This window comes from Eretmochelys imbricata, chromosome 7 (genome assembly GCF_965152235.1).
Source record: "Eretmochelys imbricata isolate rEreImb1 chromosome 7, rEreImb1.hap1, whole genome shotgun sequence".
In the NCBI taxonomy this organism is placed as follows: Eukaryota; Metazoa; Chordata; order Testudines; family Cheloniidae; genus Eretmochelys; species Eretmochelys imbricata.
Window position 1 is genome coordinate 92,435,651 of NC_135578.1, and position 26,036 is coordinate 92,461,686.

General features: G+C 40.5%; 1 protein-coding gene across 1 annotated transcript in view; it reads left to right on the top strand.

Annotated features, from left to right (window-relative positions):
• Positions 1 to 26,036, top strand: part of HECTD2 (HECT domain E3 ubiquitin protein ligase 2) — a 73,611-nt gene that overhangs the window by 4,593 nt on the left and 42,982 nt on the right. The window contains exons 2-5 of the mRNA XM_077821395.1: positions 8,096 to 8,225; positions 17,252 to 17,416; positions 21,861 to 21,999; positions 24,892 to 24,994. Of these exons, the coding sequence (XP_077677521.1) occupies positions 8,096 to 8,225; positions 17,252 to 17,416; positions 21,861 to 21,999; positions 24,892 to 24,994 (537 nt within the window). The remainder of the gene's footprint in view (positions 1 to 8,095; positions 8,226 to 17,251; positions 17,417 to 21,860; positions 22,000 to 24,891; positions 24,995 to 26,036) is intronic.

The following is a 26,036-nucleotide window of genomic DNA, read 5'->3' on the forward strand; positions in this document are numbered from 1 at the left end:
TGTGAGACCCATCAGTTTGCTTCCCTCCTTCTTCCCTTTGCAGATCTCTAAATTCTGAAGACCTATCTAGATCCTTCCTTGCTGAATCCCTTAATAGCCCTGATCGAGAAATAAGTAACTTCCTCCACATCCTCAATGTACACCTGAATACTGAAGCTTTAAGTTGCACTAAGACAAAATGGTCAATCAAGAACTAAGCAGCCAGAGGTCTAGCTGCACCAGAATAGCTTCCTTATTGGCTGCCAGCACCAACTCTCAAATTCCATCTCCCTCATACTCTGAGTAACTCGAATGGCCAGTTACTAGTGTGGACTTCTTCCTGAATCACCTCTCTAGTCCCTGACTTCATTCTTGCAAGGAGTCTCTGCGACTGGAGGGAGAGAAAAAAGAAAAGGAGTACTTGTAGCACCTTAGACACTAACAAATTTATTTGAGCATAAGCTTTCATGAGCTACAGCTCACTTCATCGGATGCATACAGTGGAGCTCTGTAGGGTTATGCTCCCATCCTCCCGGATATCCAATGAGCACTGCTTGCCCGGGTGAAGATCCCAGAACGGATGCCCCCCAGTACATTCTAATCAACTTCCAGGTCCAACTGTCATCCATCCTCCCTTCATGGAAATCCTATTGCACTGACTAGGGGATTTTCCAACACTCAAAACCTCCATCTCTTTCTTTTCCCTAAATAAATAAGTTCTGGCCATAACTGAGGAAATAGCCAGCTGCTAAGTGCAAAATATCCATCCCAAGGGCACCACCCAAGGTGGAAGTTGAAGATGACCAGGCTTGTAGTTCACGCAAACTAATCTTCTTGGACGCCCCAGTCCTTCATAGCCAACTCCTACAATCCTTGTAGTTTATTAACAGCGAGTAAAGATATCTTCCTGTCTCTGATGCAGACTCCAGACAAGCCAGCCAGAGGCTCACTGTGATTTCTTTGCTGGTATTATTCAGCGGGCTTGTATCCTCTCTTGAATCCACACTTGCTGCACATAAAAGAGTATCCAAGTGACTACCACCTGCAAAGTTCGTCTTAACCAAACTGTAACATCTGTACTTCAATTACCCAATGTCAGGTCGGGAAAGGTTTCTTGTTGCCACCCCTGACCCCAAGCTGTGGCATGCTCTCTCTTGCAGGTATGTCCCTATTCTTGGACTCTGTGTTTGTGTATATGTATAAACCCTCTCTGGGCTAATCTTATGCTTCTTCCCCAGGGACAGCTTCCTCTCTCTGCCCCACCTCCATGTGGACTGCAAGTCAGGGTCCCTTGACTGAAGTGTCCCCCAATATCCATAGTCACACTCTGTAAAGGGTCTTCTGTTATAAACACGGCTACTGCATATATACTTTTCCCACCCTCAAGTAGGTATCCTATATTGTGCAGTACTCCTTAAGAGCCTCAGTTTCCCCTTTCAGCTGAGATCTTTGTCACAGCAACACTGAGCTGTGCCTCGATTTTGGCTAGGATTGTAGCCGCAGCAACACTCAGCTGTGTCTGTTTCATTGTTTTGGCTACCTCACCACTGTGCATGCTCTCACGCTGCAATGTGGGAGAACCCAGGCAGCCCTTCTACCCCCAGGAGCCATACACTCAGGGAAAGCAGCTGCTGCGCTGAATTGCACCCTCACCACACACATGTGCTCTTGCCCCACTGAGGGGGAGTGCCAGAGGCGAGCCAGCTTCCCTTTCCCCCAAGGGGCTACCCACTCACTATTCTGTGGTGTGGGGAGCCCAGCCACCCTGCTCCTGCTGGGAATCACTCGCCCTTCCTCTTCTGGCTCCAGCAGCTGCTACTGTAGGCTGCCTCTGCGTTGGCCCTTCACCCTGTCCCTTCTTCCCATATGCATGTGCTCTCCTGGCTGGCAACCACACCACACACGCTTTTGCTCTTTGCAGAATGAGGGAAGGAAAAGGCACAGCCAGGTAATCAAGGGGGCCCATTCAACCTCCTCTGGCCAAGGAAAAACCAGTGAAAGGCAAGTACACAATACCATCTATAGTTTAAAATCAAAATCATGTTATAGCAGGTGTGAAGTGTATTATGCTGAGGTTAATTGATACTGTCAGAGTGCAGATATTATAACTTAAATCTATATCTGATTTAGTGGAGGTTTTAAGAACAGGTTAGATGAACACCTGTCAGGGATGATCTAGATAATACTTTGTTCTATCTCAGTGCAGGGAACTGGACTAGATGACCTATCTAGGTCTCTTCCAGTCCTACATATCTATGATTCTATTATTCTTATGTAGTTAATTCAAGGAAGATGTCATGTCAATGTGCTGCACAAGTTTTTTAAAAAGTGAATTATTGTTTGTCCTGTTAAAACGGCATAAAACATTACAGTGAGATAGTATAGATATGTCTGCGACTTTCATACTTCATTCAGTTTTGATAGTCTTGTTTATAAAATGGTATAAAGGAGATTTAAATAGATTGATCTACAGCAATAAACCCACTTTAGTAGATGCATAAAGGACTTTTATAAATAATACATTTACTTAACACTTTTTATCTTCAATTACTTAAAACATTAATCATTACAGTAGTCTTAAGTTAGATATTTACTCATTTTGCATATGGGGAAACTGAGACAGAACAGTTAGATTGTTGAGTCACATAGTGGGAGTTGATTTCAGACCTACTCAGGAGTTCCTGACTCCTAATATTGTGCTTTCATCCACTTCATGCCTGTCTTATATGAAGAGTGACTCAGAAGGCTTGAGTTCTTCATACTAGTAAGAGAAGGTGTAATAAAAGTGTGTTAAAATAATTAACAATATAAAGAAAGTAGGCCATCGAATTCACAACTTTAGTCTTGCTTTCCTAAGAATTGTAGGGGTGGAGAGCAGGTGAAGCTATGAAGTAATGAGGAACTTTACCTCTGTGTGCAGTCAAGGGAACAATGTTGGGGATCTCACCACTGATAGGACTTTAAGCAGCAGCTCAGAGATCCATGCAAAAGGAGTCCTGGTACAAGGCCTGGTCTTCTCCATGGCCCTGGATTTCTCTTTATGTAAGCATGGAGATAAATTTTCAAGCTAAATAGACAAAATTGGTAAGGCTGCTAAGGTCATTGGTTATGAAGCAAGTACTTTATAAGCTGCTTTGATGAAGCTGATGAACCTTGGAAAATTGCTTTGCTGCACCCTAGTGCTCACTAAACCCAGATATCTGGTTCCAGGAGCTTGTATAGTGTGCTGCCAGATCCAATGCACCAAAGAAGTTCTTTTAAACCCAAATTTCTTGTTAGTGCATCAAAATCAATGTTACAAAACACAGATCAGATCTTATAAAACACTTGTAAAAGAAAAAGGAAATTCTCAGACCCAACCTTATTAAGTTACAGTGAAGGTTGCAAGTTCGTATAACAACTTAAGAAAAAAAATCCTTATTAGAACTTGTAGTTTTACTTAAAAAAAACCCCACCACTGACCTTAACATGCAAGGAATTTTTAAGTTGAAGTTTCCTTGCTTTAAAACAACAAAAAAAAACCAACCCCAAACACTGTAAATGTGAAAATGCAGTTAACTTATTCCAAACAACATTAACTTTGCTGCTGTATCCCTGTATATATGATCTGTCCAAATTTATAGGACAATCTTACAATAGCACACCTGACATCTTCTGCAATGAAATCATACTCCTTCTGCAATACTCCACTAGATTTTTCTTGTACTTGGTATATTGTGTCAGTGTGCTAGACAATCTCTATGTATTTGTACAACTAACCTGGCTATACTGTCGTGTAATTATTCTTTGATGAACCAAACAACTCCTTGGATGTACATCAACCAGTTACTGTACTAGTTATGAAAGTGCAGCAGATCCAACTTCCTGGTCTCAAAGGTTGATGAGAAAAAGTATACCTTGCTGTCTGCTACATTACCATTTTTCTCATGAAAGCTTGTTGTCAGAGGTGTCAGGGCTCAAGGGAAGGCTGTCAGCACGTAGGTAGTATATTTCGTAATCCTGAGCTGTGGCACTTAGAATCATTTGGATGAAAGGCTTACGTATACATGGCTGTAGCCCTTTGTATTGTGACCCTTCATGGCCATAGGTGAAGTGGAACTACAGAAAGAGGATTCCATCATGACTTATTCTCTTCCCTAAGAAAAATGTTGGGCGCTTAAGAAACTAGTACATGAGTGCATTGATCTGACATGCAGTCAGTTCAGACCTTTGCCATGCATCAGGGCTTCTGCCTTAGGCATGGATATCAATAGTTCTGTCTGGCTGTAGGTGTCCAGATTTCAGCAAGAGAAAGTTTAAGAACTTGCCTTTCACTAAAGAGAATTTGTTTGAGGAGCAGGTGGTGGCCTCTGCAAAGGAAACAAAGGGCACTCTGCAGTCTCTGGGGCCTGTTTCACCTTCACTTTCTTTCTTCAAGGGAGGAAAAGGAAGGGCTCTGCTTCATAAGCAGGTATTCCATTGAGTGCCTTACCCTTGCAGGGAGTTCAGCCTTGATGCCAGAAACTGAAGTGTCCTAAGCCCTCTTTCAGCAAATGTTGTTATTTATAGTACCACAGTTCAAAAAAACCTTGACAAAGGTTCAAGTGTGTTGAGTCCACCTGCCTTTACCAATAGTCTGCCAGGACCTCCTGAGTGGAGGAGGATGGGAAGCATTTTATCTTCAGTGGCGCCTGTTCACCTCAGATATGTGAGTCGTGAGCATTGTTTGGATCTGCAGAATCAGGAAGGGCGAGTGATGCCCAGCAGGAGCAGGGCGGCTGGGCTTCCCACACCACAGAAAGTTGTCAAGATCTGCCTCTCCTTCCCTGTAGTGCGGTACAGTTAGACTCAAAAGGATGCCTTTATTTGCTGCTCACAGGAGCTGGGCTATCTTCTTCACCTGTCTTAAGTCTAATTTATGCACACTTATATGCACATTGGTAACTGCTTCAGTCTATCATGAATTCCTTGAAGGTAGGCTGTCTGTCTGTCTGTCCTCTTGTCAGATTCATGCAGGGGTTTAACTCAGGGGTTCTCAAACTGGGAGTCGGGACCCCTCAGGGGATCACGAGGCTATTACATGGGGGGTCGCAAGCTGTCAGCCTCCACCCCAAACCCTGCTTTGCCTCCAGCATTTATAATGGTGTTAAATATATAAAAATATGTTCTTAATTTATAAGGGGGGGGGTCCTCATTCAGAGGCTTGCTATGTGAAAGGGGTCACCAATACAAAAATTTGAGAACCACTGGTTTAACTCTTTTGAAACTCTTCATTACTAAGCCAGTGCTATAGTGGGTTAAATGTGATCCTAACAAAGATGATGATAACCCTTTTGAATCACTTAGTTCCAGTGAGCTTAAATTTTGTACATGGAAGTCCATTTTTTTCTGATGGCAGTAAATGAGCTTTAGACCCTCGTGACTGACCACCTTACAAGTTTTTATAAGAATGAGATTTAGACTTATCCAAGACACTCTCCAAGGAAGTGTCAGTTCCTCATTAGCTCCTTTTCTGTGTTTGATGTTGAAAAGTCCTTGATGCTCTGCTTGGAGCAGATTAATGTCATTAGACTGTTCACTTAACTTTTTGTTTCATTTGATACTAGCATTCTGGGCAATGCTGTTTTCCAGAGGACACTTTCTTGTGGTTCAAAGGGATGTTTCTTGTGGTTCACATTGCTGTTCCCTGGCTAGCTTGAAATTGAGAAGGCCCTGAAAAGTGTTATACAGTCAGAGATAAGGCTGCTACCACATCCTGTTTCAGAGATGTTTCCATTGCATTTGTCTACAAAGTAGATTCATGGTTCTCTGTTGTTCATAATTGAACTCAAGTTGTCTGGCTTTGTATTCTGCATGCCGCAGGACTTGATTGCAAGGTGGCCACCCCAAAAGAGTTTTTCATTTCAACGTGTTCCTTATTTTCAGCTGACCAATTCTTACATGTTTTTTCCATCAGGTTGTAGATTTATTCTACAATCTTGTATGTTATACATGATAAGTTTTGAGAGGTATCTTAGTTTTTTGTTTTTAACCTTTAAGATAGAAAGAAAGTTTGAATGATAGCCTAGCATGTTGCATGTCAACTTTTCTGTAACCTATTTTTAACACTTCTGGCATGTCAGGGGTTTACAATAGGAAATTGAAATTCGTCAGTCTAGAGGTCTAGAGATGTCTTGTGCTGTTCTAAATTTGTTCAAATTTGGCTGAGCCATGGAAAATGGCCACTTGTGCAAGTGCAGTAGAAATTTCAAAACCATTTAAAATTTTCCAATTCCTGCCATGCTTCAGTGTGTGATTTTCTGGGCCTTTCTGAGCCCACTGTAGTATTTCAGAATGACTGTGTGTATGTATAGCTTTTCCCAGAACTCTAGCTATATAATTTTTTTATACCTTTTTTTGGTAAGGAATGAGAAAACTTGGGTTTTAAAAAATGGGTGGAATAATGCATTTTCAATATTAATTATTATTATTTATTATTATTTTTAGAATTACAGTTTTGGAGTTCTGCAGATTTATATAAAAGGTTATAATTTAATGTAGAAACGCAAAACAATTCTATATTTGTAGTGGTCAGAGCATTGGCAAGGTTTGTGGGCCAAATTCGTCATTGGATTAGTGTGAGGACCAAATTTATCACTAACAAAAGAGTAAATTCTTGAAGTGAGAAGACCTTGAATCTGCCTATGCCAAATGTGGATTGAGCCTTGAGAGTTCTAATAATCTTCACTCTGCTGCTGACTTCCTGTGTGATCTTGTGCAAATCACATAGCTTCTCTGAGCCTCACTTTATTTGTTTGTAAAATAGGAATAATATCACCTTTACACTTCTATGGAATTTTACAAAGTGTTGTTTCTCAAGGGAACAAAAATAATAATCTCCCCCTTCAAACAAGTTGACATAAATAGTCCTTTGCATGTTCCATCATACTGATTCACGTAGGCTCTCTGCTAATTTTTAAAGTTTATTTGCATACAACATTGATGGCAATGGTTTATGCAGGTTCCTCACTGGCATCAGATGTTCAAGCAGCTTCTCTTGTTGTCTAACTACAATAGCTAACCTTTTATTTGTAAGCTGAGTGGTAGCCAACATTGAAAACTCAAGTTATTGGCCTTCTGATTGGCCTGTAGATTAACATTACCAGCAGGCAGCCCACAGTTCATGGCCACATGCCTAAGTTCAGGTGCTCAGGGAACCTGCCCAGGGACCTGCTGGGGTAGGGGCGCCCCTCCCTCTGCCTGAACCCAGCCCCGGTCCGGACCTGTTGAGGGAGGGGCGCCTGACCTGTGGCCCCAGCCCTGAGCTGCCACGGTGGGGAGAAGTACCTTCCCACCCCCCCACCCAGGTGTTGCTGTGGGAAAAGCGAGCTGGGGGGGAGTCCTCTCTCCACGCCATAGCCCCGGAGCACCCTCCTGCACCCCAAACCCCTAATCCCTGACCCCACCCCAGAGCCAGCACCCCCTGCTGGAGCCCTCACACCCCTTCACCTCAACACTCCACCCCAGCCCTGAGCCCCCTCCCACACTCTAAACCCCTCAGCCCCACCCCTCCCACATGAATTTTCTTACGTGCACCAGTATAAAGGTGTCACACATCACCTCCATATTGATGGGCACATAACAAAATTCATTCCGCACATGGGTGGGGAAAATTAGAGGGAACACTGAAATTGGGAACATTTTTAAATATCAGATTTTTTTTAGGTTTCTGCTCTAAAAACAGTCAGAATACATAAAGGTATTTTGATATAGGAATGTGAGACACACTGTTGGATATGAACTCAGTTACATGCAAAAGAGAAATATGAAGGTAATTATTAATTAGGATACAGTGAGTTAGGATAATACAGTATAGTTAAATCATTTTAGTCATATCTGCTACTCCCAATTTATCTGCAGAACTCTTAAGTACATATGGGTTTTAAAACATGAGGAAAATGGGAAGGAATCTTACAGTGGCTTTTGTTACTCAATTTGAAACAAATTTGTTCAAAAATATTTAAGTATTACTCATGGATCTGTTCCTCATTCAAGAGGCATGTTGTTTAAGTGTTCCATAGAATAATTCATGAGTAAAGTTACTTTTGCAATAATAGATATTAGTGCTTTACTATTATTACTGCCTTCCTAATTACAGGGATTGGAAAGAGGAGCCAAAAGCCAATTTTCTACTTTTAGCAATTTTATTTCCACTATCAACCAAAAGAAAGAAGCAGCTGGAAGCAGCAGCTCACCTACACAACTTGTTATACCCAACATCAAAAATGGTAAGAGAATAAAATGCCTTGTTATTTAGTTAAATTATTAAATTACTCTGAGAAATGTTCAATATGCTGCAATCATTAGTTATCTGTATTACCATAGTGCCTTCAAACCTTGACTATGTTGAGTCTAAATTGTGGTAGGCACTGTACAAGCATACGTTAAACAGTCCAATGCTCTGAAGAGCTTACATTCTAAAAGACAAGACCTAACAGGTCTGTGAGACAAACAAGTGGGCTGAGGGATGGAGAACGGAGGACAAAGTAATAGTAATTAATCAGAAGGTTTAGTGTAGATTTGCTATATGCACAAATTGCAGAGCCAGTCAGTAGCATGTAATCACAGCTTGCCACCTGCCTATCCATTGTCAGATGGCAGATTTTGTAGACATCATAACTACATGGGTTTTAAAGATGAGTTTTAAAGAGGTACTTGAAGAAGAATAATGTAGATATTCTGAAGGAGAAAGTGGGCTATACCTTGCAGGATTGGGTCCTATATTACTTTAAAATGATGGTATCTGCATCCATGCTGGCTATAGTGTGAGTTCTGTACTAGGTGTATTAAAAAAAATCTAACATTAAATTTCGTAGCTGTTCTTGAGTAGACAAGTACCTCAAATCATTGATCTGCAAAAGGCAAGGCAATTACGAATCTGTAAATCACGTATTTGATCTTAAATTAGATATTTTGGACAGGATTCTCCAGTCTGCTCAGGTTATTTTGCACAATACAAACAGAGCAAAGTAGCCTGAAAGTAGTCAGAAAAGGCTAGTGGAGGATTATCCCAGTGTAGAGTTGGGAGTGGGTGCGTCAGGGACAACATGTGGGTAAAGCCAAGATGGGAGGTGTTTTATGAAGCAGGTCAGAGCTGTGCCCTCTGCTCCACTGGCGTAGGTCAATTCAGGATTTCTCTGTGCAGCCCTAGCTTAACCCAGGGTGACGGGTCCTGAAACAAGAAGCTGCAGCCAGCTTCCTGTGGCCCTCCCTCTCACCCTTATAATTGTAAATAAAACCTTCCAAATGTAAACTGAGTATAAACTGATGCAGTGCTGTTAAATCTGAAAGAGCTCTGAAAAAGGTAAAATTATTCATTCAAATCAGTGCAGTGTTAACTCTGGAAGCTAAAGATGACAATTTGTTAATATAAAAACAACAAGGAGTCCAGTGGCACCTTAAAGACTAACAGATTTATTTGAGCATAAGCTTTCGTGGGTAAAAGCCTCACTTCAGATGCATGGAGTGAAAGTTACAGATGCAGGCATAAATGTACTGACACATGAAGAGAAGGGAGTTACCTCACAAGTGGAGAACCAGTGTTGACAGGGCCAATTCGATCAGGGTGGATGTAGTCCACTCCCAACAATAGATGAGGAGGTGTCAATTCCAGAAGAGGCAAAGCTGCTTCTGTAATGAGCCAGCCACTCCCAGTCCCTATTCAAGCCCAAATTAATGGTGTTAAATTTGCAAATGAATTTTAGTTCTGCTGTTTCTCTTTGAAGTCTGTTTCTGAAGTTTTTTTGTTCAAGTATAGCTACTTTCAAATCTGTTATAGAACGTTCAGGAAGATTGAAGTGTTCTCCCACTGGCTTCTGTGTGTTACCATTCCTGATGTCTGATTTGTGTCCATTTATTCTTTTAAATAGGGACTGTCCGGTTTGGCCAATGTACATGGCAGAGGGGCATTGCTGGCACAGGATGACATATATAACATAAGTAGACATGCAGGTGAATGAGTCTCTGATGGTGTGGCTGATGTGGTTGGGTCCTCTGATGGTGTCACTAGAATAGATAGGGGAACAGAGTAGGCAACAAGGTTTGCTACAGGGATTGGTTCCTGGGTTAATGTTTCTGTGGTGTGGTGTATAGTTGCAGGTGAGTATTTGCTTCAGGTTGGGGGGGTGTCTGTAAGGAAGGACTGGTCTGAAAGTAGCTATACTTGAACAAAAAAACTTCAGAAACAGACTTCAAAGAGAAACAGCAGAACTAAAATTCATTTGCAAATTTAACACCATTAATTTGGGCTTGAATAGAGACTGGGAGTGGCTGGCTCATTACAGAAGCAGCTTTGCCTCTCCTGGAATTGACACCTCCTCATCTATTATTGGGAGTGCACTATATCCACTCTGATCGAATTGGCTCTGTCAACACTGGTTCCCCACTTGTAAGGAAACTCCCTTCTCTTCATGTGTCAGTACATTTATGTCTGCATCTGTAACTTTCACTCCATGCATCTGAAGAAGTGAGGTTTTTACCAACGAAAGCTTATGCTCAAATAAATCTGTTAGTCTTTAAGGTGCCGCCAGACTCCTTGTTGTTTTTGTGGATACAGACTAACATGGCTACCCCCTGATACTTGACACTAATTTGTTAATATTAAATTCGCTGCTAATCATTTTTAACAGAAATGTGCAATTAATGTGCTTATTTCACAATCCCAAACCATTTCCTTTGTCTTGCTGGTGCCACAACCCCCAGTTGTTTCCTTTTCAGCTATAAAACTCCAGCATTGTGAAAAACTGTACAATGCAATCTTCATAGAATCATAGAATATCAGGGTTGGAAGGGACCTCAGGAGATCATCTAGTCCAACCCCCTGCTCAAATCCCTAAATGGCCCCCTCAAGGATTGGAATGACCCCCTCACAACCCTGGGTTTAGCAGGCCAATGCTCAAACCACTGAGCTGTCCCTCCCCTTGTGTTGTCAATACAAAAATCTCCAGCACATTGAAAGTTGGAAGAGTAAAATAAATGTAATATTGAAATAAGTAACACAATGGATATAGTACCTTTTCTGGAATTCACGTCCATATTTAAATTTTTAAAAAATCTCAAAATTTCAATTTATCTGTAATTGACAGAGAATATCTTGTCCTTCACTTGAGTGCCAGAAGAATTTAGGTCCAGCTTTTTGAAGGGAACATAGACGCCTGGTTATAGTTATTACCCCAGCAATAGTGATTTTTTTTAACTTGTATGTATTCATTCAGAAAAACACTTATTTTGATTATGACTATATTTTCTCCTTATTATACAATCAATCCTGCAAACACTTGAGTAGACTCACAGAATTTGCTAGAACTCACATATTCGCAGAATCAGGACCTAATTTCATAATATTCTGTTATGATGAGGGTAGGAATTTTTTCAAAACTTGTTTGATTGTGTCTTTCATAGATTGTACCAGATACTGATATATAACTTTATGCTTTGGAAATCGCTCATTGATATAAACCCAACATTTTTAAAAGCTTTTCCTTGGTATTCCTTTATTTTAATGAGAATTATGGTATTTGTTTAAAAAAAATACAAGTGAATGAATACATTAAAACACCTTAATAAATTAGTTAGTGGTATGTAATATATACCATGAAAAAGATGTGATAAGGCAAGTACTGTTGATAACACAAATTATGTTTAAGTACAATTGGTATAATAGCAGCTACAAAGATTTAATTGATATAACAATACGATACAATAAATATCTATAATGAAAAGTCTTTTTAATCAGGCTGTTTTTTCTAGTTTTACTGTGTAGTTAAAATATAGATAGGGTTTTTTCACTTTGGCTGACTGGAAAGGCTGATTGCTCAATGGTTGTCAAGTTATTTCAGAAATGCCACTGTTCTAGATCTTTCATTTTTAATATCTTTGTAATAATCACTCCCCCTATACCAGTAAGGTTTTGTTCCTCAGAGTTTTCACATTGCTTGTTGCATATTGGTTAAGGTTTTACCTAATGTAACTAAGCAACCAGCTAAAAATGGTTACACAATATTATAAGAAAAGAAAACATTATTGCTGCTTATCAATTCAGCACATAAAGTTCCAAGTATTAGCTGAATGGAACTCAACTACCAGGTTTTTAATTCTGAATATTTTTGTACCTTTACAGAGCATTATGATATTGTGGAGCAACTGTGCATTCTTTGTGCATGGTGAGGGTGTTTAGAATATCAGTTTGAGATTAATTTAATATCTCACTGTCCTCTTTGTTGCTGATTACTGCTTTTGCCTTCAGATTGTTTACAAGTTCAGCTGTGAGAACAGGCAAGAAACACTCTCGAAAATCAGTGCTACTGATACTCAGGGGTCTGAGAACAGGTCTCATCTGTTATCGTCTCATGAGTGGTATCTGAATAAGTCACATCAGTAGTTTGGCTCTACCGTTACTGTGAGTGAAAAGAACCGACATTCTTTCTTCAGCTTCAGCTTCCTGCTGAGATTAGTGGAATTGGCAGCAGACTAGGAATAATACTTTGGTGTTTGGTTAATTAGAAAAAATGTAAACTCACAAACAAGTTTTAGTGAAAATGGATACCTATTGGATTGCAGATAAAAGATTTAGATGAGCTTAGGTTTAACATGCATTTATTGTACATGACATCTTTTTGTATAGCATCTTTCATCCAAACAATACCTCAAAATCCTTATACATAATTTAATAATAAAAAGAGAAAAAAATTAGTAGTATAAATAAGGGAGAAACAAGATATTTGAAAAGAGCGAGAGGGTCAATGAAATGTGTTTTAAGTATGATGTGTTATAGTTTGTTTGATCTAACTAAGCTTAGCAAAGGCAGGGCAGATTGAAAAATCAAGATAAAATGTGGAGTTAGAGTAAAAGACCTCAATGAAACCCTTTTTCTTCTATTTGGAGAAGATGTTCTAACATCATAGTGACTAAAAGTTGGAAGGTAGAGTAGACACAGTAAAAATGATCTGCAAAGAAGTTAGAGTTGAATTTGTAGACTTTGATTACCTCTGCGTCCTATTTAATTCAGTAGAAGGATTCTTAAAGAAGGATGACCTCCCTTTGTCCTGTGCTTTATTGTAGACTAATGGAACCTTGGTGCTGCAGTCCTGATGATTCAATAGGTGACATTCTTCTCTCCAAGTCAATGACAAACCAGTGATTGAGTGCCAGATCACGGAGTTGCTAAGATGCCATCTTTTTAGAGAGAACAAAAATGAAAGTTTTGATTACACATGATCATTCTAAAATTCTTCTTTGAGTAGTGTCCCTGTGGGTGCTCTGCTTCAGGTGCACATGTGCCTCTGGAGCCATTGATTAGAGATTTTCCGTTAGTAGCATCCATGCAACCTGCTCATGTGTTCTGTACAACCTTATGGCGTATATAGGGCTGCATGGGCTGAGGGTATATAGGGCTGCATGGGCGAACCACCTTCAGTTCCTTCTCTACTACCTTGGACTCAGATGGAGCTCTAGCATGTCTACGTCATGTGTACCTGAGTGTGTTTACAGTTGTTATTTAGTTAGTGTTAGTTGTTATTAGTATAGGAATAGTTAGATAGCTTTGAAAGATATCAGTTTTTCCTCTCCCCCTTTTTTTCTGAGGAATTGATCTGCCATGCCTGGCTCACCAGGTTTCAAATGCTGCCTCTCTAGTTGGGAGGCTGTCCCGGTCAGTGATGGCCACTCCAAGTGCATGCATTGCTTGGGATGTAATTTTTGCCTGGCTCTCAAATCTAGAACATAAGAGAATCAGGAGACCAAATTGAAGCAGCTATTGATCGCCTCCAAGTCAGGTCAGGAGACCGCCCTCAAACATATGTGTCTGAGCAGATCCAGTGCTCCTTTATCTTCAGCTAAGGTATCTCCTAGGAAGGGAAAGAACTCAGAGGACTCAGGGAAGACTCCAAAAAAGAAGAGTTCTGTCTCTCATCACAAGGAGTCAGCTCCCAAGAAGCCCTGATCTCCCACTAGGTCTATGGTGTTGGAAACCTTGACCTTTCAACTTGGTACAAATTGGTTTCAACTTGGTGGCAAACTCTTCCTCCAGAACCAGTGAAATAGGGAGAGCCCAGAGCACTTCAGAGAAACAAAGCTTCAGCAGGGCCCCAGTACTGACCATGAAGGACAGGGAGGTACAAGACATGCATTCCTCCAGAATGGCACTGTCTACCTCAGCCTTACCAACAGTACCTTCACACTCGGTTCCATCATTATCAACAAAATTGAAGCCTTTGGCACCAGTGCCTACAAGCTCCAAACCAACAGTTTTATGTGCTGTCTTAGTACTGACCCACTTGGTACCTCAGAAATTCTGCTACAGCAGGGACTTGTCAGTGTTAGACAAGCAGGAGTCCCCACTGCTCATAGGGACCGAACAACTCTCAGTGCTGTGACCCCAGTCTCCAGATTACCATTGCTTCCCAATACTGCAGAATTCTCTGCCCTTTTCTGTTGGGGCCCTCCCAGTGGATAACATTGAGGATGCTGAAGGAAACATTCAATCAGACTCCTCCTTTTCAGTGGAGAATTCACCTCAACATCATTCCAGGACCCCATATTTTGACAAAAACCCTCATCCATATCAGGAATGGTGGAATCAGCCCTGAGTAATATCCCTTCTCCTCCATGGGCTTTCCCAGTTGCTATACTGGGATCCTTGGGTGATGTATCGGCGGAAATTTACCAGATCTCCATCTCCGTTTCAAAGGGACATTAGGGCCACGCAGTCCCCTATACTAAGCCACCACCATGAAGAGACCTTAGAGGAATAGGAGGTTAGGGTGGACAAGGAGGCTACCCCTCAATCCCCTATTTCATCTCCAGATGAGGCACCATTGATGGCCAACAATTTTTGTCAATTCTAGGACCTTGTGAAGAGGGTGGCTAATGCCCTCCACATACCTCTTGAGGAGGGTAAAGACTCTCAACATGAGCACCTGGACATTTTGCTGTCAGCAACACCCACCCAGGTTGTACTACCAATTAATGCAGTGCTCCTGGATCCAGAAAAAAATGTGTAGCAAACTCCTGCCACCATCATACCAACTTGTAAATTGGCGGATAAAAAATACTCTGTTCCTACAAGGGACTCAGAATTTTTGTTTTCTCACCGCTAGTTTAGTTCACTGCAGATAGATGCTGTAAACGAGCGGCATCAGCAGCAGGTCTAAAGGCGTATTTATCCATGACCCTCCAGTTTTAGATTGCAAGCTATTAGGTGATCATGAACAAGTATGATTACACAAATTACAAGAAGTTTGCATCCTTTATTGAATATCTTCTACAGGAGCATTTCAGGTCATCGTTAAGGAGGGTCACTTATTAGTAAGGCAGCTTGGGCAGCCCCTGGACAGCTGCACCAGCCACTGCTGGGCAGTCTCTGGCCGCTGTCCCCTACCCCTCTGCAGCAACAGGAGTTTGGGTGTGAGAGGGGGCTCAAGGCTGGGGGTTGGGATGCGGGAGGGGGTGAGGGCTCTGGGCAGCACTTACCTTGCGGGCTCCCCAGAAACGGTGACATGTCCCTCCCTCAGCTCCTAGCTCTGCATGCTGCCTCTGCCCACAGGCACCGCTCCCACAGCTCCCATTGGTCTTGGTTCCCAGCTAATGGAGGCTGCGGAGCCAGGGCTTGGGGCAGGGGCAGCGCACGGAGTTAGGAGCGGAGGGAGGGACATGTTGCCGCTTCCGAGGAGCCGGGTAGGGAGCCTGTCATCCCTGGAACCCCCTCCCCCAGCCACAGCGGGCGTCCCAGGCTCCATGCTGCCGCTCACCCCTTTCACCCCCCTTCCCCGCACCAGCAGGGGTCACAGGCTGCTCCCCACTGAGCACCCGTGGTGCCCCCCAGACTGCCCCCAAGTACCCATGGCACCCTCTGGGCTGCCCCCCCATGAGCACCCGTGGCAGCGCCCTCTCGCCGCTCCAAGATTTAGTCAAGGGTACATAGTGCAGGTCACAGGTCATGAATTTTTGTTTACTGCTTGTGACCTGTCCATGACTTTTATTTAAAATAGCTGTGACCAAAACGTAGCCTTACTTATTAGCCAAAACCTTTCTTCAAGTGTCCTTAGATGCTGCAGATTATCTCCACAGCAATTGTCATGCACAGGACATCTTGGCACCAGTCATCAGGGTTTCTGAGAATGGTTCAGAATACTGGTGAAAACCTCCTGTTTGATGGTCAAAAACTCTTCTCAGGAACTACAGACAAGTCCCTGCATATACTGAAGGACTCTAGGGCCACGCTAAGGTGTCTGGGTATATACACCCCCACAAAGCGGAGATGGGCGGGTCGTGTAGTCTGCCGGCAAGACAATAGGTGGACAACCCTCATCAGTGACTGGATGTTCAGAGACTACAACCAACCTTTGGGCAGACCGAAAACGCTCTGGGCTGATCCCATGACAAAAGTCTTGGGCCAGAAATGGAACGAATGTGCTCACAACAAAATGAATGGTGTGACGTCGACTTGTGTTCGTGGAAGGATGGATGAAGACAAGCTGCACAAAGGTGAAACAACAGAAGATTTAGCAGGTCTTAAACTGCCCAGTGATTGCTCCCAGCTCAGTTCTACAGTTTTCGCTAAACCACCAAACCTGCTAGAAAAAGACAAAGGTTCCAAAGGAGAAGAGCATTTCACCCTTCATCACTGAGTACCCAGTCATCATCGAAACAGCAATTTTCATGAGTTGGTCAAGGGTTTGATTCCTCCCTCACCTATAGTTTGTAAGCTGCAACCCTTTGCTCACTTCCCCACTTTTGGAGACTGCCTTTGCCATTTCCAGCAGGTCTTATGGTATGTTGCAACAGACAAGTGGGTTGTGGAGGTAATAACTTCGGGCTACACCATTCCCACATTGCCACCCAGCAGCAGCTGTTACCTGCCCACTCCCTGTGACCCATAATCCACAGAGGTTCAACGTGGATCCTTAGCTAGGTGTCATGACTACCCTGCTTCTCTGTTCCTGAACTCTCCGTATTTATCTCAGCTCTGACTTGGATTCTGATTCCTGATTGACCCCTGGAACTGCAACAGAGACCCTAGTACCTGGTATTGACCTTTGGCCTGATTTCTGATTGTCTCTGACCCTTGGCTCAACTCCTGACTCTGACTCCAGTTTGACTCTTGACCCTGATACTGGCTCTGACCCCTGGCTTCAGTTCCGGAATCTCAAGCTCCTGCCACTAGTCCTGCCTACCTTTGCCCAGAGTCTTGACAAGTACTATGTTATCAGTTAATGTTCAGAAGATGATACCTGGATTAATTTTTTTAATGTTACAGATTACTACAAATGGAAGAAGTACTTCAGATTGATTTCCCATCTTCAGCAAAAAAGAAGCAGTTCAATGGTATTGAACTTTGTTTACTATGCCAAAGGAGTTGTAATGAGGCACTGGTTAAAACGTCAGCATCCATCCAGAAATAACTGGAATCCATCTTCAAATGGTATGCATATAGTTACATAACTTACATTACTTAACATAATTACAATCCCAGAGTAATTTGTTACAGTATCCTTGTTTTTCTTTGGTCTCAATCATTTTTAGGCATCAATGGGGAGACAAAGAATACCAGCTAGTAGCTGAATCTTTGGAGAATATCACCTCGGAGGACCTGATTGAACATAACACTTGGCATTGTGAACCACATTTTTATAGGGAAAAAGTTGTGATATGCTGTAGAATCACACACCCAAACACTCGTTGCCCTTCAAAAATGCTAACTAGATGTCATCTTTGAAAAGCATACTGATGTATTTTAAGTTGTTTCTCAAAGGGTACAGGACTTGCAAGACGAGTTCCACACATCCAGTGTACATTCCGTATTCAGTGACCATTATTGTCGATGATGGAGAGCTACAATATCACAGAATGGATCATGAAATTTAATGAGTTTGAATTGGTGACAAAGCCAACTTTTGGACTAGTGCAGTAATGCATGAAGATGCTTGAGACTTTGCTGCTCTTTATTCGATCTGCTAATTAGAATTTGTATCTCACACTGGAAGACATAGCAAAATTCATTTTTGCTTTAGATTTAACCAGCTATTCTGGGATGATTGCCTGCTACCTCGCTGAAATAAGAGGTGTGAAAAGTTTGACCCTGACATGGGAGGAATTTCAAAAAGGAAATTGGGCTGCTAAAAGGTCACCAGTTCCCTTCTGTTATCTTATTATCAAACTATCTTACTGGACGGTATTAGATTCAGCTTCCAAAGCCTCTTTCCTCACTCTGAAGGTTCTCGGAATGCATGAGACAGTCACTGATGATGTCATAAATTAACTGGAGGCATTAATATATACCAAGTTTACCATTTGAAGACTAACATTACGACACTTACAGAACTACGTTGATGGATGTTTTCTAAGAAGCAGATAAACTGAGAAAAATTGCCATTGATGTGGGGTACTATTTATACTTGGTGTCATGAGGGCAAATTATCAAGCAATGGAATGGCGCTGAGATGATCGACCATATCCAAAACTGCCCTCCCCTATTGGGCATGGTTGGGTCTTGGAGAATGAACTGATCATACCAGTTATGTGTGAATTACCATGTGGTCCCAGATCAGTACTTCAGCTAATCAAATGCTCGTGTGCAAAGACCAGATGCTCACCATCCTGCAAATGTTTGGCCAGCAGCCTGCCTTGCACAGACATATGCAAGTGCAGCTCAGACAAGGATCAGTGTGAGAATATGTCTAGCAATGGTGCCCTAGACGGAGATGACACTGATGGTGACTTTGATAAATAAATGTTTTCAGTCCTACATGTCAAGGCTAACTTCACTAGAATTACAAAAGATCAGTGTCTTTTTTTATGTAAGCAATGCATCCCTCTGTTAAGGTATAATTTTAAAAATGTTGATTTTAAACATTTTCTCAAATATATGTTTACATAATTGTTCTAGGTTTATCATGTTTGGTGCCTTTGTGTTGATGGGGGAAAGGGCTCTTGAATGATATCCAACTGGAAGCATTTCTGACAGCACTGTATTATCAACTGTATTATCAAAATTTCTACCAACCGGAGGACCTGAAGCTGGGTGCCAGGGGAGCAGTAAGCCCCCTTACCATGTCACAGAAGTTGGCACAATTGAAACTGTGATTCTGTAGGTTTTTAGGAATCAAATGATACCTCCATCACCTTTCTATCACTAATTTGCCCACAGAATGAAATTTTACTATATTGTGTTCCCAGATTTATGCTAAAAAATTGTGGTAGAGCTGTGAAAAATATAATATAGGGCTGTCGATTAATCGCAGTTTTAACTCACGCGATTAACTCAAAAAAATTAATCACAGTTTAATCACACTGTTAAACAATAATAGAATACCAATTGAAATTTATTATAAATACTTTTTGGATGTTTTCTACATTTTCAGATACAGTAAGAGCTGTTTTATTCAGTATGTTGGAGGAATGGGGGGTGCCGGTAACTGAAAAATGCCAGTTAACTAAGAGGGAGGGAGTTTGGGTGCGGGAGGGAACTCAAGACAGCAGGTTGGGGCGCGGGAGTGGGTGCGGGCTGCCTCCGCCTGCAGGCACCGTCCCCACAGCCAATGGGTGCTGCGGAGCTAATGCTTGGGAGTACAGCAGGGGCAGCCTGCCGCACCTCTGCCTGAGAGCAGCCAGGAGAGGTCGCCGCTTTCCTACCCCAAGCATTAGCTCCGCAGCTCCCTCTGGCTATGGGGACGGTGCCTGCAGACGGAGGCAGCCCGCACCCACTCCTGCATCCCAACCTGCTGTCTTGAGTTCCCTACTGCACTCAAACTGTATGAGCGCCCTCCGGATCCCCGAATACCCTCCTGTGCCACACCCGCTGCCCCGAGCCTCCTCCCACAGGCAAATTCCCTCCCAGAGCACACACTCCACACCCCCTCCCGTGTCCCTGCTCTGGACCCACACCAACTGGCCTATAAACCGGAATTTCACTGAAGATCAGAAATGCCAGTTTATAGAGCTTTACAATTGGTGAAGTGCTGGATAAAAGAGCTTTTACTGTATATTGATTTCAACACAGAAGACAAAGTGTACAGTGCTCACTTTATATTATTATTTTTATTACAAATGTTTGCACTAAAAATTATTTTAAAAGTACTAAGTGCAACTTACAAATGTCAATTTTTTTGTTGCATATCTGCACTCAAAAACAAAATAATGTAAAACTTTAGAGGCTACAAGTCCACTCGGTCCTACTTCTTTTTCAGCCAATTGCTCAGACAAACAAATTTGTTTACTTTTATGGGAGATAATGCTGCTGAAAGTGAGAACAGGCGTTCACATGGCAATATGTAGTTGGCATTGCAAGGTATTTACAAGCCAGATATGCTAAACATTTGTATATCCCTGCATGCTTTGGCCACTGTTACAGAGGACATACTTCCGTACTGATGATACTCATTAAAAAAATGTGTTAATTAAATTTGTGACTCAACTCCTTTGGGGAGAATTATATGTCTCCAGTTTTACCCACATTCTGCCATATATTTCATGTTCTAGCAGTCTCAGATGATGACCCAGCACATGTTGGTTGTTTTAAAAACACTTTCACTGCAGATTTGACAAAATGCAAAGAAGGTACCAATGTGAGATTTCTAAAGATAACTACAGCACTCGACCCTAGGTTTAAGAATCTGAAGTGCCTTCCAAAATCTGAAAGGGACTAGGTGTGGAGCATGCTTTCAGAAGTCTTAAAAGAGCAACACTCCGATGCAGAAACTGCAGAATCTGAGCCACCAAAAAAGAAAACCAACCTTCAGGCCACACTGCTTTGGATCATTATCGAGCAGAACCTGTCATCAGCATGGATGCATGACCTCTGGAATGTTGATTGAAGTATGAAGGGACATATGAATCTTTAGCGCATTTATCATGCAAATATCTTGCAACGCCAGCTACAGCAGTGCAATGCAAATGCCTATTCTTACTTTCAGGTGACATTGTAAACAAGAAGCGGGCAGCATTATCTCCTGCAAATGTAAACAAACTTGTTAACCTGAGCGATTGGCTCAACAAGAAGTAGGAATGAGTAAACTTGTAGGCTCTAAAGTTTTACACTGTTTTATTTTTGAATGCAGTTATTTTTGTACATAATTCTACATTTGAAAGTTCAACTTTCATGATAAAGAGATTTCACTACAGTACTTGTATTAGGTGAATTGAAAAATATTATTTATTTTGTTTTTTACAGTGCAGATATTTGTAATCAAAAATAAATATAAAGTGAGCACTGTACACTTTGTATTCTGTGTTGTAATTAAAATCAATATATTTGAAAATGTAGAAAACATCCAAAATATTTAAATAAATGGTATTCTATTATTAATAGTGCGATTAATCGTGCAATTAATTTTTTTAATCGCTTGACAGCCCTAATATAATATAAATATTGAAGCTGGTCAGGCAGTAAGTAAGCTTCACTAAAACATTCAAAAGAAATGAAAATTTTTGGCTTAATTTGAAATGTTTTTAAATGAATTTTTTTTAAAGGTTTGGGAGGGAAAATACCATTTTCTCTCGTTCCTTTTACTTATTTTCACTGCAAAAAGGGAGAAGGAGGAAAGTAAAATAGTGAGAATGTGTTTTTTCCACAGTGAAATTTTAAATTTTGATATTTGTCAAAAATGGAATTTTGAGCAATATGGAAAAAAATTAAGCTAATTTTTATATTGGTTGAAAAGGCATTTTCTGTCAATTTCACGTATGTACGAGTTCCTAGTTTACAAAAACAATGTTTAGGTTCTCTTTACAGATTACAATTTAAACTTTAGTCCTTTTGCATAGTTCATATGCCTTTGTGTTTTGCAAGCTAAATCAATCAGTCTTGCTTTGTAAATTATGTATATGATTACAATACATTTAACACTTCTTTAAAATTTTTCAATAAGTGAGAGATCTACCACCAATTTGCCTTGATGTTAGGCAAAAGCAGCGCATCTCTATAGATACACTACCACCGGAACCGAAAGCTCCAGTCCCTCCAGAATCTTCCCTTCCCATCCGAACCAAAACTATGAAAGACTTCCAGTAAGTATACAGTTAAAACCAATACAACTCTGTTTTGGTTTTTATTGACTGACTTTCCATTTCATTTAAGTATGTATGTATGTAATATATTGATTTTCTGGCTGACCTCTCGTGATGGGATCGGTACAAGACAACAGAATGCTAGATAGAATGTAATTTTGTAAGTTATTTTGGCTAGGATGTTGGAATTAATACTTCTGTGACTGTGGAAATTGTCATGATTCCTTGCTCAGCTTGGGTTTTATGCATCACCTAAAAGATAGCACCATCAGCAGCTCAGTACCACATGCATTTTTTCTACCATTACTGTTTTCTTGGAGGGTGGGGGAGTGAAAGAACTACTGATATTTAGTGGATATTTAGTTTCAATTAGAGAAAAGATATACTGGGGTATTCTCATGATACAAAAGCTCTTTCGATATTTAAACCACATCTCTGAAGCTTTGCTGTTTATCATCCACTCATTTGGGGTCCGATCCAATCAGGAGCTGGGCATCCTCAACTCTGACTGAAGACATTGTGTACCAGGCCTTTAATTTGTAACTTCCTACGTTTTTGGTCCTTTGACAATAGTTAATAATATGAGCTGTGCCACCTCTCACTTAGATGTTTAAAATGTAGAAATATTTTTTTCATATTATGTGAAAGGACACTGTTGTCGGCAGTTCACTCTTTTTGTAGTTCATTTTTATTTTTTTTCTTCCTCCTTTCTGTTGATGATAGTGCTATTTTAAATAGCGTAAGTAAGCTTGAAACCATACTGGGGAAATCCCCTTCGTTCTAGTTCCCTTATGTGAGAAGCATTGCACTTAACAGGCCTTTTATTTCTGTGGACTTAGATCAGAGTCCTTACAGGTGAGCTTTATACTGCTGCCCTCTTACAATTTAGCAAAAGGACAATATCATCACTGTGCCAAATCAATTTGGCTTTGTTCCACTTTCATATTTACTCTCTCTGTCAGAACACAAACCTAACTGATCTTATTTATCAAGGAAAAGTTCACAGTTGCTCTTACTGACATATGAGTTTATCTTCTTTTAATAAGTTGGTTGCTTTTTGTGTGTGTTTGAGATTTCTCACATTCAGTAGGAGTGCAAAAGTTCTGATTTGTCAAGTGTTTCTTTACTTAGTGCAGAATGAGTCAGGTATCACAAAGGAATTGATAAAAGAGAATATTTGGCCAGAACTCAAGTGGTCAAAAAACTGAAACGTGACAAGCCTATCTACCACACATTTTATAAATTTTGACTAAAATTTTCAAAAGTGTCTGTGACTTAGGAATCTAAGCCCCATTGACTTTCAGCAAAACATGCTCCTAAATCCTTTAAGCACTTTGAATATATTACATCTGTTTTCACATTTACAGTGTGTTTCATCAAAATAAACAAGTTTATTTCATATGAGTGAATATATAAAAATGTTTTATGTTGTAGAGGAAAAAATTAATTGTGATTTGTATCACTAACATGTAGGGCCAATGTTTTCTGGAAATTGGTGCAATTACTGTTTTTTTTTTTTTCCAAAATGACTTTTCATTTCCGGAATTGCCCTTAATTTTTGGAATTGCCATTCAGAGGGTGAGCAGGGCATGCAGGGTGATGTCCACAGCACCTGTCCCCCACTCATCTCCCCTGCACACAGCTGGCTCCTTCCCTCTGCCACCCAGCACGTAGCTTTCCTGGCTCTGGCCCTTAGTGCCTGGCATTTTTGTAAAGCAGTGGTTATCAAAGTGTAGTGTGCGCCCCCATAAGGGGGTTCAGAGGACTGTTCAGGGGGTGCATGGTGGGGGTAGGGAGGGAGCGCCACGCTTCCAGCCCCACTCCGCACCCAGACCAGCTCCACCTCCAACACCTTTTTGTTCTCATCCAGTCCTGCTCTGCCCTCATTCCTTCTCCGCCCGCAGACCAGCTCCACCTCCAGCCCCAGCTCCTCCCCCATCCCCAGTTCTACCCCAGCTCTGCCTTCTGCCCAAGCTCTGCTGCTGAGGAAGCCTTGGCTATGCAGTAATGCGGGGTGGGCGCAGACAGATTCCATTACTGGTAAGGTGCGGGGTGCGACTGGAAAAGTTTGAGCACCATTATTGTAAAGGATTGCATATTGCTCATGTTTGTCAATAAGTATATTTTTTATTAATATAAAGCATATCAAAAATGTCTGAAATATATAGCTTTGAAAATCTGAAATTACTGTTTTCATTGCTGGAGAACACTGGCCCTACTAATATGGAAATAAGTTGTCGATTGACTTTGCTTGAATGTTTTTACTTTTATTTTCAAGGTATTTAGAGTTTTCCATTATTTCAGACATTAGTTCTTTATGGCTGTTTAAAATGTTCACATAACATATCCAACTCCCAGCTTTTAGCTAGGTGTGAATCTCTGAATTTTATGGTTGCAACAATGAATGTGATCTTACATATGTTATGTAAAATTTAGGAATTTTAAAGCTTGTAATAGAAGCAAAGATCAGTACCTGTAATGTTAAATTAACAGTTTTACGAGGTTACTTACTATTTTAAATTATTTCTACACATTGCATAAGAATTGATAATACATTATTCTATTACTAATTTGTTTTAAAATACTGAAATATAATCCACTGATTTAATAAATATTATGATCAGGTAGTGCTGAAATATATTTTGCACAACCAATTTCAAATGCCTCCATACTTTTGGAGCGTCAGTGTTTCTAGATTTTCAGGTAAAATATTAAAGTAGAAATTAACTTGCACACGTCAATTCTTAAATTCACCCTTCTCATAAATCTGTTTAGAGATGAAAGACACTGGAGTAATAGTGAAGTATGAAGTACAAAGTCTATTTCATAAAGTGCTTAATATTTGTACATAAACTTGTGTGATATATATTTATTTGTGAATTTTCTTTCTAGGGAGGATATGGAAAAAGCTAAGTCATCAGGAGATTGGAAAGCTGTACATGATTTTTATTTAACAACATTTGATTCTTTCCTGGAGTTAAATGCTGCATTTAAGGTAGAAAACAATTCAGAATGCTGCTTAGCTCTTTCTATCTTCAGGATGCTATAAATCCATCACATAAAATTTATTTTTATCTTTGTTTTCTTAAACAGACTAGACTCATAGTATTATCTTGTTTACCTTACCCATACACTTTGTAGTTATAGTATTTCATTGTTTCATTTACTAGTTCCATTTATTATTTGTTTTTAGTAAACCATTTGTCCATTATTCATGTATTAGTAAAGCAATGTTTCAAGGACATTTGTAGGATTTAAAACAAAAGAAATTCAAAAATTGGTGTCCTGAGAATTAAAGAAAATGCAAGGACTTTATAAAAGCTGTCTCTGTACAACCCATTTCTGAAAGATTAACTTTGCATTATAGTAAATGAAACTATATACATATTATTTTGTTAAAATTTGTAATACTTTAATACTATGGAGTTGCTTTACTATCTTTTTAGACTATTGTTGATTTAGATTCCATTGCTGGTAAAATAGTTATCTGACAGCCCTGGAGACTGAAGCCCTCAATTCCCTAATCAAATACAGTATGGTTTGTGGCAACGCTTTCTTCCTTGCATTGCTTTCTTAATGTGCCTCAGTCCAGTTCTGAAAGGATCACATCTATGGGTGGGTACTTCAGTCTCCATGTAAATTCTTCTTATTTTTTTCAGAATCTGCCTGTGGCAGTGCTATTTCATGTAAACAGTGGGATCTGAATTGAGGGTATTAATTCGTGTCACACAGGTTATCTAACAGATATTGCGTGGTAGTAATTTTGTTGCTCTTGACTGTTGCTGAATTTGAATTTGAACCAGTGACTAGAAATGGTAGACTAAATCACCCATCAGCTGACACATCTAATGTAGTCCCATTATTTTAGACTTTTGATAAATTGGAGCCAGGTGAACTTTGCTAACATAATGTATTCTTGCATTAGAATTTGAAAAGATACAATATCATATCTGACCTGGTTTCTTTTTTGTTGTTACAAAAAATTATCAATTTATTTGTTTTCTCTGTACATACTTTTTTCTAAACTTGATACAGAT